Source organism: Diabrotica undecimpunctata, chromosome 5, assembly GCF_040954645.1.
Source record: "Diabrotica undecimpunctata isolate CICGRU chromosome 5, icDiaUnde3, whole genome shotgun sequence".
In the NCBI taxonomy this organism is placed as follows: domain Eukaryota; kingdom Metazoa; phylum Arthropoda; class Insecta; order Coleoptera; family Chrysomelidae; genus Diabrotica; species Diabrotica undecimpunctata.
This window is the reverse complement of record NC_092807.1, coordinates 52236667-52248761: the sequence shown is the minus strand read 5'-3', so window position 1 is coordinate 52248761 and position 12095 is coordinate 52236667. Positions and strand designations below refer to the sequence as shown.

The following is a 12095-nucleotide window of genomic DNA, read 5'->3' as shown; positions in this document are numbered from 1 at the left end:
ACAGGTCACAAAATTGATTTTTAAAACTAGAGAACACCCATACTCTTCTATAAACCAAGAATTATCCGAGAAGCCATACAAATTGAAAAAAGGTCAAATTGTCTCAATAAAAGAGATGCCGGCATACGATTACCTTCGACTTGGAAACCTATGATAAAGAAAATATGATCCGCTAAACCCGTCAATCAAAATCCTAATGTCAGAAATGTTCGCGCCAAACCCACGCGCCAATCCCTGCGCCAATTCATACGCTGATCCCCACGCCCACCTCCACCCAAACCACGTCATCGTCGACGGTATAAATGAACCGTCCTTTATTCCCAGCTATCAGTAACGCATTGATTAGTGATCAGTGTGGTAGTGTCTGGGGTCTCAAGATACTAAGACCTCGGAAGAAGACATCGAAGAGGATGTCGAAAACTCGGCGCAATAATAATCGACGCGGTTCAACCCGGAACACGGTTGAATTTAATATATACAGGGTGAGTCATGAGGAACTTTACATACTTCTACCATATGTAGAGTCCCTCAGGGAGCATATCATGTGGCCACTAAAAAATGTCAACTCCTCTTCTTTATTAATTAACAGGGTGATTTGTGTAATTGACCATTTATTTCATTTTACTGTAATGTTTATACGGCTCATTTGATTTTTTTAATTTTTGCATGATACAGTACACTACTATCAAGCATTCGACTGGTATTAGGTAAACTAAAAAATTCCAGGACTGGCTTTGGAAAAATTAATTTAGGGATTCGTATTAAACATTACACCCTGTATAAATTTTTTTTAAAATGCAATAAGTGATTTTCAAACTACATAAATAGCCAATGAAAACGACATATGCGACAATGTTGTCGCACTTTTATTAAATTTTTAGTGAACGATCAAATCTTACCAAAAATAGAACAACCATAATGAAGTATCAAATTATAAGGTATTAATTTAAACAAATGTTATAAATTTCAAACATTTTAATTAAAATGAGTTCCTACAACATAATCTAATACGTAGAAAATTAACATCTTTACTGTCACTTTGTATTATCTCTACGATAGAATCAATTGTTTTTCAATTTTAAATTTTTACTCATAGATCGTATTGGGCATTATTTTCGATAAATAATAAATTAAATTTATTAAAAAGTCAAACCTCTTTAAATGTGTTAGTTTTTGTTGATTGTAAATGATTAAAATTTTATGTCAAATAATAATACATTGCATCAACTGTACTAAATAAAAATAAATCTAAAAAAGTTTAAAATGAAGGTTGGCGTTGACTGTTTGACGTTTCTTGATATTTTATACCCATTGTCATTATCAATTGTTATTTATGTGTACAAGAATACATATTTCTTCTGTCATATCTACGTTAAGTACATTGTGTTAGTTTTGGTAGAGCTTTTGTTACTTTCGTTCAAAATGTCACATCAGTTTTCGACCACAGAATATGCAGACATAATATTTGTTTATGGATTCTGTAATAGGAATGGTAGGGCTGTTAGTAGAGAATATCGTAGGAGATTTTCTAATTGTCGAACTCCCAGTCATCCAACATTTGGGTCAGTTTTTAATTATTTGCGAGAAAATGGCACTTTTCCTAGTGGAACAACAGAGCGACATGTAGATGAAGCGCAGGAAGATGACATTATGGACGCCGTTACTATGAACCCTACAATAAGCACTAGACAAGTAAGTCGAGAACTCAATGTTACTCAATCAAAAGTAAGTAGAGTCTTACAAAAAAATAATCTATACAAATATCACATTCAAATGGTTCAGCGACTACATGCTGGAGATGAGATCGATAGGTTGGAATTTTGTAGATGGATTAACAATAATCGACCAACGCTATACAGGACACTATTTACAGATGAAGCCCAATTTACCAGAGACGGGATAAATAATTCACTAAATTCACATGTGTGGGCAGAAGAAAATCCCCATGCTATTCGAGAACGTCGTTCTCAGTTAAGGTTTTCGGTTAACGTGTGGATTGGTGTCATAAATAACCAATTAGTAGGTCCTCACTTTTTTGATGGTCCTTTAACAGGGCAGGTCTATTTGAACTTTCTACAAAATATTTGCCGAATTTGCTTGCCAACGCGAACGTTGCTATCCGAGGAAAGTATTTTCAGCATGATGGGGCACCCCCACACTTTTTACTGGCAGTGAGACAACATCTCAATAATGTTTATGGCAATAGGTGGATAGGACGTGCAGGTCCTATTTCGTGGCCTTCAAGATCCCCTGATTTCAATCCCGTTGATTACCATATTTGGGGACGATTGAAGCAACTAGTTTACGCAGTGAATATTAATAACCGACAACAATTAATTGATAGAATTATACATTGTTGTAATACTATTAGAAACGATCTCCAGAGTATCCGTAATTCAATACATCAATTAACAATTCGGCAACAAAAATGTGTACAGGCTGCAGGGTTCCATTTCGAAAATCTATTTTGAATTATTTTATTTTGTTACCATTATTGTATCTTTTCCAGTTCTAATTTATGGGTTTATCATAACTATGTACATATTTTTAGTTTTTTTTTAAATTGTTCTTCGTTATTGTTAGTAGTTACTGTTTTTTGTTGTGCAGTGACTCAGTTTATCATTTCAATTAAAATGTTTGAACATTTGTTTAAATTAATTACCTTATAATTTGATACTTCATTATGGTTGTTCTATTTTTGGTAAGATTTGATCGTTCACTAAAAATTTAATAAAAGTGCGACAACATTGTCGCATATGTCGTTTTCATTGGCATATGCTCCCTGAGGGACTCTACATATGGTAGAAGTATGTAAAGTTCCTTATGACTCACCCTGTATATATATATATATATATATATATATATATATTAAATGTATATAATATATACATATTACATATATATATCTATATACATATATATATATATATATATATATATATATATATATATATATATATATATATATATATATATATATATATATATATATATATATATATATTGTTATGATATGTAAAATCGAGAAAAATATTGGTTTGTTTAAAAATATTTCAAAATTCAATAACATTAAAATAATTCAGATAAGTAGGATAATATCCAACAAACATTTCGAAGAAGGAGAGTTATTAATTTCTTGAATTACCTGTACTAAACAAAATATAAGCTTTGCATAAATTATTTCTTTGTTATACTTGAGTGACCCGCATAATTTTAAGTGAAAACAAAAAGACAATTGAACGGGGTTTTCCAAAATACATTAATGCAGTGATTAGAGACAAATAGAAGAGATTTTAGAAAGTGGTTTTTGTTAGTTTTAAGAATTATAGAAAATATTATTTGTAAATAAGTTTTAGGAAATTTTATAATTATAGGTAAAAATTTGTTTGTTATCGAAATGAAAAAAGGGGGGAATTGTGACGAGTTGTGATTGGCGGAGATTGAAAAAGGCGGGATAAGTATGTAGAAAAAAGTTTAGCGAGATTGAGGAGAGAGAAAAGATATAGTCAGTTGGTTTCCAAGTCTGTGAGAGGAACGGTGATTGTTTCTCTGGCGGTTCCTGAAATGTAGCAAGCAGTAGTGGAATGTTAGTGAGTTTTGTGGAGTTAGTGTATCTGACAGGAGCTGAAGCAGCAAAATATTGTAAGTCATATTTCTCTACTTATATTCCAAGAGTCACTGTTCAGGCCAACGAGAGATTCAGTTTATCGTAAAGAGAAGATATTCCAAGAGTCATTTTTCACTCGGGCCAACGAGAGATTCAGTTTATCGAGAGGAGAAAGGCTATCATAATTTGAATGATTTGTGCTTTTGAAGGAGATTATTAAGGACGATATACTTGCAACAATCTGTGTAAGATTGCTGTTTACATAGGGAGCGGTTGAGAGGAGATAATATAGTCTACAAGGAACAAGGATTTGGACCACTCATCATCAGAGAGAGATATTTTTGTTTTCTGCAGTTTTTTTTTTCTTTTATTGATAACACAATTTTTACTCGTAATTTAGAAAGGATATAAATATTTTGATTAGGAGAGTTAGAATAGTTTGGGATTTTGAGTTTTTCAATTAATATTGTTTGTACCATAAATTTTGATTGTTCACGTACGGAGAACAAAATTTTGAGAATCCTTATATGAGATTTGTTTATTGAAAACTTTTGAGTGTGAATTATTTCATTATTTTTATTTCAATATATAGTGTTAGATCATATGTGTTTTTTATTATTCCGGTATTCTCTGGACCTTACCTTTCACATGTAATAGCATAGATATTGAAGCACGAATTTAACCCTGAGATACAAGAATTAAAAATTGTGATAGAGTCATAATCATATCATTTAAATAATTTTAATTAATCAAAAAAATTAATTAGCTAATTATTGCTTGGCGCACCAAGACTCTAAATATCACAATAATATATATATAAATATATATATATATATATATATATATATATATATATATATATATATATATATATGTATACAGTGAAAACAAAAAAACAAAATTAAACGAGAATAATATCATGGTATATTTAGAAGGTATAGACTATAGAGAATATAATAAGTATATACAGAATTGTCAAAAAAATTCTGATGTAGTAATTTAAATATAATTAACTTATCTTAAAGCTCTACTTACCTATTATAGCTCCCAAAATCACACCAATAAGAGTTAAAAACAACAATGAATTATGTTTAAGCCATTTAGCTAGAGTTACTTTGTCGTTCAAAATTGGCTCCCTCCTATGTTCAGTCATCCTTATCGGCAAAGACATCCAAACTGAAAACAGAAGCGTTTTAATTATAGACTCCAAGTTTTTTTTTAAGTGGATAATAATAGCCTAATTGCTTTGTTTGTACATGTGCACGCTTAAAAAAAATTGCGTCATTTTTTATATAGCAATTAAGTGCTCCCTGTAAAGGAACGAATTATTTTACATACAAGGAAAAATATAAAAAAAAGGTTACAGTAATATTTATCGCCATGAGACAATACCTTCATTTAAAGCAACTACTTGAAACAAATACGCAAATACATATATGTATTACCTTTTTTATTTAAACAAAAATAACCCTGCATCAACTACCGAGAGTTATTAGCAGGGAGTGCAATACAAATTACAATTTTTCAATTCTTTACAAAGTATAAAATTTAAATAACTCTGCCTAAATAATAAAAGAAAAAAGTTGACTAATCCTTGGAAAAAATCACTACAACGAAACCCGCAAACAAGCCTCGGAATTATAGACAGACATAAAGGCAACGATATTGGCAACGGAAAATGGATTTCTCTATTGGCACTTGGAACATTAGAACTTAGAATAGACCGGGAGCGTTAAGCGCCTTGCTCGGTGAATAAAAAATATACAAGATTGATTTGGCAGCAATTCAGGAAACAAGGTAGCATTTATGGTCAATAATAAACTAAAACACCTCATAATAAATTTTCAAGCAGTTATTGAACGAATTTGTACTATACGAATAAGGACTCACTTCAACTTATCCATAATAAACGTTCACTGCCCAACGAATGAACAATATTAGTACATCAAAGTAGCTTTTTTTGTGCATTGGAGCAGAACCGAATATCTGTGCATTGGAGCAGAACAAAAAGATCTCATATTAGACGATAACACTACGATAAAGCACTGCTGTGACTACAAATACCTAGGTATCACTATTTTAGAAGATGGAACATTAGACAAAGCCATAAGAGAGAGAAATACGTCAGGAAGAAAAGCCATCACAATGTTAAACACCATTTTATGGGACCAGTCCATCAGCAAAGAAAATAAAAAGAGGATATATGAGACTATAGTAAAAAGTATCACTTTATACAGCTGTGAGATATGGCCACTGAAAGAAAGAACACTGTGAACGCTGAAAGCGACAGAAATGGATTTTTGGAGAAGAGCCACAGGAAGATCTAGAAGAGAAATGATTACCAACGAACGCATTAGAGAAATAATGGGAATCAAACGAACAATCACAGATGACCTTACAACAGAACAACCTATCTGGTTCGGACACATACAAAGAATGGATGAACAACGAATGCCAAAAGAAATACTAAAGTGGCAACCAGAAGAAAAGAGAAAACGAGGTAGACCGAGAAAAAGTTGGAGCGAAGGAATAAATAAAGAACTGAGAGAGAGGGCCATAGAAGAAGATCTATGGAACAACCGGTCTAAGTGGCGATTGGAAGTCGGAAAACGGCGGAGAACGTTCTAAACCAACGTTATATGTATTAAAACACCAAATATAATTTTAGTGTATTTCATTTTCTATCGTACGTATTAAAACACCGAATTCTTTTAATTCCTTTTTGCGTCGCCGAGTTGACATAAACGCATTTTTAGAGTTTGTTTATATTTCACAGACGCATATTCTTTGATTAGAGCCGCTATAGGATATTTTGCATTTCCGTTTCCGTTAAGTGTTTTGTTTATACCAAGTTAAGCGAATGATTTTTAAGTCAGTCTCGATGAGGTCGCTGTTAGGGGCAGTTGGCAAATTTTACGTCAAATTTGTAATGTTTCCTCGTTTTTTCCCATCTCATGGAAAATGTGTAGCAGTGTAAAGTTCATGTGTAGTTACAGTGAGGTCTGAAAAGATGGCCGATTGAAGCAGACGTATTTAATTTAGTCGGTCAAGAAGCCGGCAAATTTGTTGGAAATAGTGAATTATACTGTATGTAAAGTGTCAGTTTTGGAAGAGTAGTCACTATTTCTATATTTTTCTAGTATCTAAGAAATTTGTGTCGTATAAAACAAATTTGGAAAATAACAACATGTTCCATTGTTGAGATTTAAGAAACCAAGTCCAAAGTTTGCGTTTAGTGCCACTTCAACCTCATTTTTGTTTGTCCTTGGTCGTCGTTCCAGACTATAAATGCAGTTTTTGAGATTCCCAGTCCAGTTCTCACAGAAATTCTAAAGTCTAGTGAAGTCCAGTTTACAACTCAAGTGCATTTTAGTGAAACTCAGGTAGCTTTTTTGTTTGAATTTTTAAAGTGAAGATAGACAATTTTTAATAATAATTTGCTTTCATAACAATTTAAATTGTAATAATTAATATTGTAAATTTTAGGGTGTGGCCATTGCTGTCATTTTATTTGTTCTCTGTTTTAAAATTTAATGTTAACATATGACAGCTAGCTTTATTATTTTTTTGACATTAGTTTCGTTTTTGTTTTTAAAGAAGGTTAACCTCTATACATGATTTCACTTAAAAAGATATTTCCTTATTTGTAATAATTTATTTCTACCACAGATCATAGCCCAGTAACGTTTGCAAGTATTGTAGTATCTCCAACTTTTAAGTTTGTAAACGGATAGGACATATTTAGTAAGTTTTTCTTCTTTGTTATTTTGGTATAAATCTTTGTAACTATTAGTATAGTATTTTTGTGCCATATATATTTGTAACTGTTTGTGGTGAGACAACAATAAGTGTTTAATTGTTTTCTCCTAATTAACTCTCTAACCCCTTTTTTGAGTTTCATTTAAAAAGATATATTTTGTATTTCTAATAATTATTTCCATAGTTACAACCAGTTGTTGTAATCGTCATAATTTGGCACCTCGAAGCGGCGTCCTTATTTTAAATAGCTAGAGATCCTTCCTGTTGTTTTGTTTGTTCATTTGTTCCAGGAGATTCATGTAATTACCTCTTTGTTTCATTTTTGTAGTTGCCCCAATCTAACCCCTTTGCCATTCACTGATGCACGACCCAGCTACTCCAAATAAACCGTGAGAGTCGTTCGTATAAGTTTCAATTTATTTTGCATCTTTGCCCCAATAATTTCTGTCCCCAATTCTCAACCCCCTTTAATAATAATATGTGATAGGCAAAATATTTCGTTACAGTAATACATAGCAGAATATACACGATATTAGAGTAGAAAATTAACAATACTCAATTCAGATTTAGGAGTTACTTGGATACGAGATAAGCCTTGTTTACTATCCAAGTTCTGATCCAGAGATGCAAAGATATAAATCAAAATGTATACATCTGTGCAATCGATTTTGAAAAAGCTTTTGGCTAGGTCCGACTTGAAAAAATGCTAGAAATATTGAAAACAGCTGGATTAGACGATAAAGATTTACAAATATTTGAATAATTACAAATCTATATAATTTGAATAATTACAAATCTAGACTGGCGTCAAGTAACAAGAATAAAAGTTAAACAAGAACTGTCGGATGAAATAAATATAAAAAGAGGAGTGAGACAAGGCTGAATACTATCACCTTTCCTCTTTAACTTTAGGAAATATTTAAGGAAGCCCTAATGGAGGCACCAAATACCAACACAAATATACATTCAATAACACCCGTGGACAAAGATCTATGATAGATTATATTATAACCAACAGAGATATACATCCATCAAAAATAATCGACGTAAGATGCCTCAACTCAGCAGATGTAGGTAGCGACCATAGCCTAGTATTATGTAAAATAAGAATAATCCTGAAATACTTCCCACCCAAGAGAGCGGCGCCAACACAAACAAAAATCAAAGTCAAAGGACTAAATACGGAATCGACGGAATACTTATACAGGAAAAGAATATCAGAGAAGATCGCTGGGAATAAAATATTAGAAAACGATAACATCGAGGAAAGCTGGGAAAAACTCAAAAATAATATAATTAACGCAGCAACGGAATCACTCGAAGAGAGGAAAGTGACAAACACTAACATATCAAAAAGGAAAACACCATGGTTTAGAAAGGAAGTGAAGACAAAATGTGAAGAAAAGAAGAAAGCCTTTTTACAATACAGAACACAACAAACACAACAGGCATACAACCACTATAAACGAATCAGAAATGAAACGAACACTTTGGTTAAACAAATAAAAAAGGAACACTGGCAGAGTTTCTCAAAACAGATGGAACACGATTTCTACGGAACACAAAAATAAATATGGAGAATGATCAGAGGCCAAAGAAAAGAGATGAACAAACTAATAAAAACGAAACAGATTCAGAAGAAAACGTGGGTATACTACTTTCGATTCCTGTTTGCTAAAGGTGACGATGATGAACCACCAACACCAGAGGTGACGACAAACGAAGAAATAAATATTGAGGAGGAAGAGGTAAAGGAAGCATTAAGGAAATTAAAAAATAGAAAATCACCAGAAGAGGACAGAATACCGAACGAACTCCTAAAGTATGGAGGACCAGATCTGACCAAACAACTACTAAAACTAATTTAAAAAATAATGGAACAGAATTTCTTAAGAATGGAGATCAACCATCCTAATACCTCTCTTTAAAAAGGGAGACAAATCGGACCCGGAAAATTACAGAGGAATTAATTTATTAAACACAACCAAAGTGATAACAAATAAATTGAATGAAATTATAACACTAGCAGAAGAACAAAAAGGTTTTAGGTCGAGAAGATCATGCACCGACGCTATATTTATAATGAGGCAAGTGAAGAGAAGTCATTAGAATACAACAAACCGGCATATCTGTGTTTCGTGGACCTTAAAAAGGCGTTTGACCGGGTCAAATTAAAAGACGTTATCCACTTACTAAATGCAAGTGGCATACTTCTAGGAATAATCAAAACGAACGAAAATATCTACCAAAACAACACAATAAAAGTAAAAGTAGAAGAAGAACTAACCGACCCTATTGAAGCTGGCAATGGGATAAGACAGGGAGATTCCCTAAGTCCTCTATTGTTTAACCTGATTATGGACGAAATAATAAAAAAAGTAAGAACTAAAAAAGGATACCAAATGAGAGAAAAACAACTTAAAATAATCTGCTATGCAGACGACGCAATACTACTCTCTCAAAGTGAAGATGATTTACAACGTATGCTGCACCAATTTAATATAACCGCCAGAAAATTTAACATGTTAATTTCCCCAACAAAGACAAAATGCATGGTTATAACAGCAAATTTACTAGAAGAGTAATAGAAGAGTTTAAATATCTAGGCATCACATTATCTAGCTACTGAAAGCTCGAAACCGAAGTGGAAGATCAAGTGAATAGAGCAAACAGAGCCGCAGGCTGCCTAAACGAAACAATATGGAGAAATAAAAATATCGGGAAAGAAACGAAAGGCAGAATTTACAAAACAGTCATCAGACCAATAATGACATACGCGGCAGAAACAAGACCTGACACAGAGATAACAAAAAGGATGTTAGAAACAGCAGAGATGAAAAATTGATGGTAAGACACTATGGGGCAGAGCTAGAAGTACAGATATACGACATAGATGCAAGGTGGAGAACATCAAAAACTGGGAAAGAAATAGAAGAGTAGAATGGAACGATCATATAAGCCGAATGACAACAAATAGAGTAGTAAAGACGGCAAGAGACGGTTCCCCAATAGGAATACGATCAGTAGGAAGACCACGCAAACGATGGAATGACGACTTACTGGAGGCACATTGAAAAACAGACAGAGTCATGTCTATATAAAAAGAAGAAGAAGAAAAGAAGAAGAACTATTGCTCACCTAGTTTATGATTAACACAAAAACAATTGATCCTTGTTCTAATACCGTCTTGGTATTTATATTTTTAGTTATATAAACAAATGTGAGTTTTCAATGTTACCAGTTCATGTAGGTTAATAGTCATTTCAATTATAAATAATTCGTATATTGACTTATTCTAACGTAAAATAACGTAACAATAATGTAAAAAGTAGACGAGAAGCATGTTGCGGCTCAGACAACCTACTACACAGATACACCTGGATATTGAGAGATATACCAAAAGAAAATGTTGTGAACAAAATAGACCACGTCTTGATAGAAAAGCGATCAGCAACAAGCATATTGGATGTAAAAAGTAGACGAGGAGCATGCTACGGCTAAGAATAGTTACTAATAGTTCAGTTACACATCATATGTAGGATTAGCAGACAGGCAAAGGAGAATCAACCGAGACAAGAAATTCTATGAGGAACAAAATAAAGTGCATACAATATATTTGACTAGACTAACTAGAAAAAGCAAAATAGTATTTTAAAACAAAAGACGAATAGAAAGAAGCAAAAAATGACGGGAATCAGACAACAAAACCACCAACGACAGAAGAGGTTGAAAGGGCCATTAAACTGCAGAAAAATAAAAAGGACCCTGGTCCTGGTTGTGATGGAGTACCCGCAAGTAGAATTTGGTTCAAGATGGGAGGAAGGGAAATAAGGAACAAGATATATGAGATCTTACATAGAATGTGAAGATAAGAGAAAATGCCAAAGAAGTAGATAGAATATCATCTACCCGGTTCATAAAAAGGCCACAAACTTCTCTGTCAAAACTATAGAGGAATCTCTGTGTTGTGTCGTGGATATAAAATCTTGACTATAGATACAACCCTCGCAGAGAAGATCATCGAAAAATATTAGACAGGATTTAGACAAGAAAAATTTACCATCGATTAAATATTCTTGGTTAAGCGAGTTTTAAGCAAAGCCTGGGAACATGACATGTATCTATAATATTTTGGTCGACCTTTAAATTTGAAATAACATCTGAACTAGTTAGACTCATCTGAGTAACAATGATGGACCCAGTGGCTCAGGTACAGATACAACGATCAGACAGACGATTGCAGATCAATTTCAAATAAAACAAGGATTAAAACAGGGCGATGGGCTGGCACCAAAACTGTTTAATTAAACACTGGAGTATGTAGCCAAAGATGTCAGAAAATAGAAAAAACACACTTATCAATAAATTAGTCCAACTGGCAACATATGCAGAGAACATAAATATCAGAACTTAATTACATGCTAAACAAATAGGTCTGTTAATAAACATAACAAAGACTAAAATCCTAATACAATCGATTGGAGAGAGCAACACGACCCTACATGACAGTTGACAACTTAGAAAAAGCAGATAGCTATATCTATTTAGGAGTCAACATAACAAAGGACAACACAGATGAGCTTAGCAGAAGAATCACCCTAGCCAATATGGCATGCTTTGCTATGAACCAATATTTAAACTACGAGACGTACATCAAAGAACTGAGACATGAATCTAAAAGACCATAATCCGACCGAAGTGACTGTAAATCTTCTTCTTCTTCTTTTGG

At 32.9% G+C, this 12095-nt stretch overlaps 2 protein-coding genes across 2 annotated transcripts in view; one reads left to right on the top strand and one right to left on the bottom strand.

Annotated features, from left to right (window-relative positions):
• LOC140441317 (uncharacterized) overlaps positions 1–12095 on the top strand; it is a 438896-nt gene that overhangs the window by 98325 nt on the left and 328476 nt on the right. The gene's annotated exons all lie outside the window — the stretch shown is intronic.
• LOC140441316 (excitatory amino acid transporter-like) overlaps positions 1–12095 on the bottom strand; it is a 114647-nt gene that overhangs the window by 76753 nt on the left and 25799 nt on the right. The window contains exon 2 of the mRNA XM_072531961.1: positions 4643–4783. Within this exon, the coding sequence (XP_072388062.1) occupies positions 4643–4778 (136 nt within the window). The 5' untranslated portion in view covers positions 4779–4783. The remainder of the gene's footprint in view (positions 1–4642; positions 4784–12095) is intronic.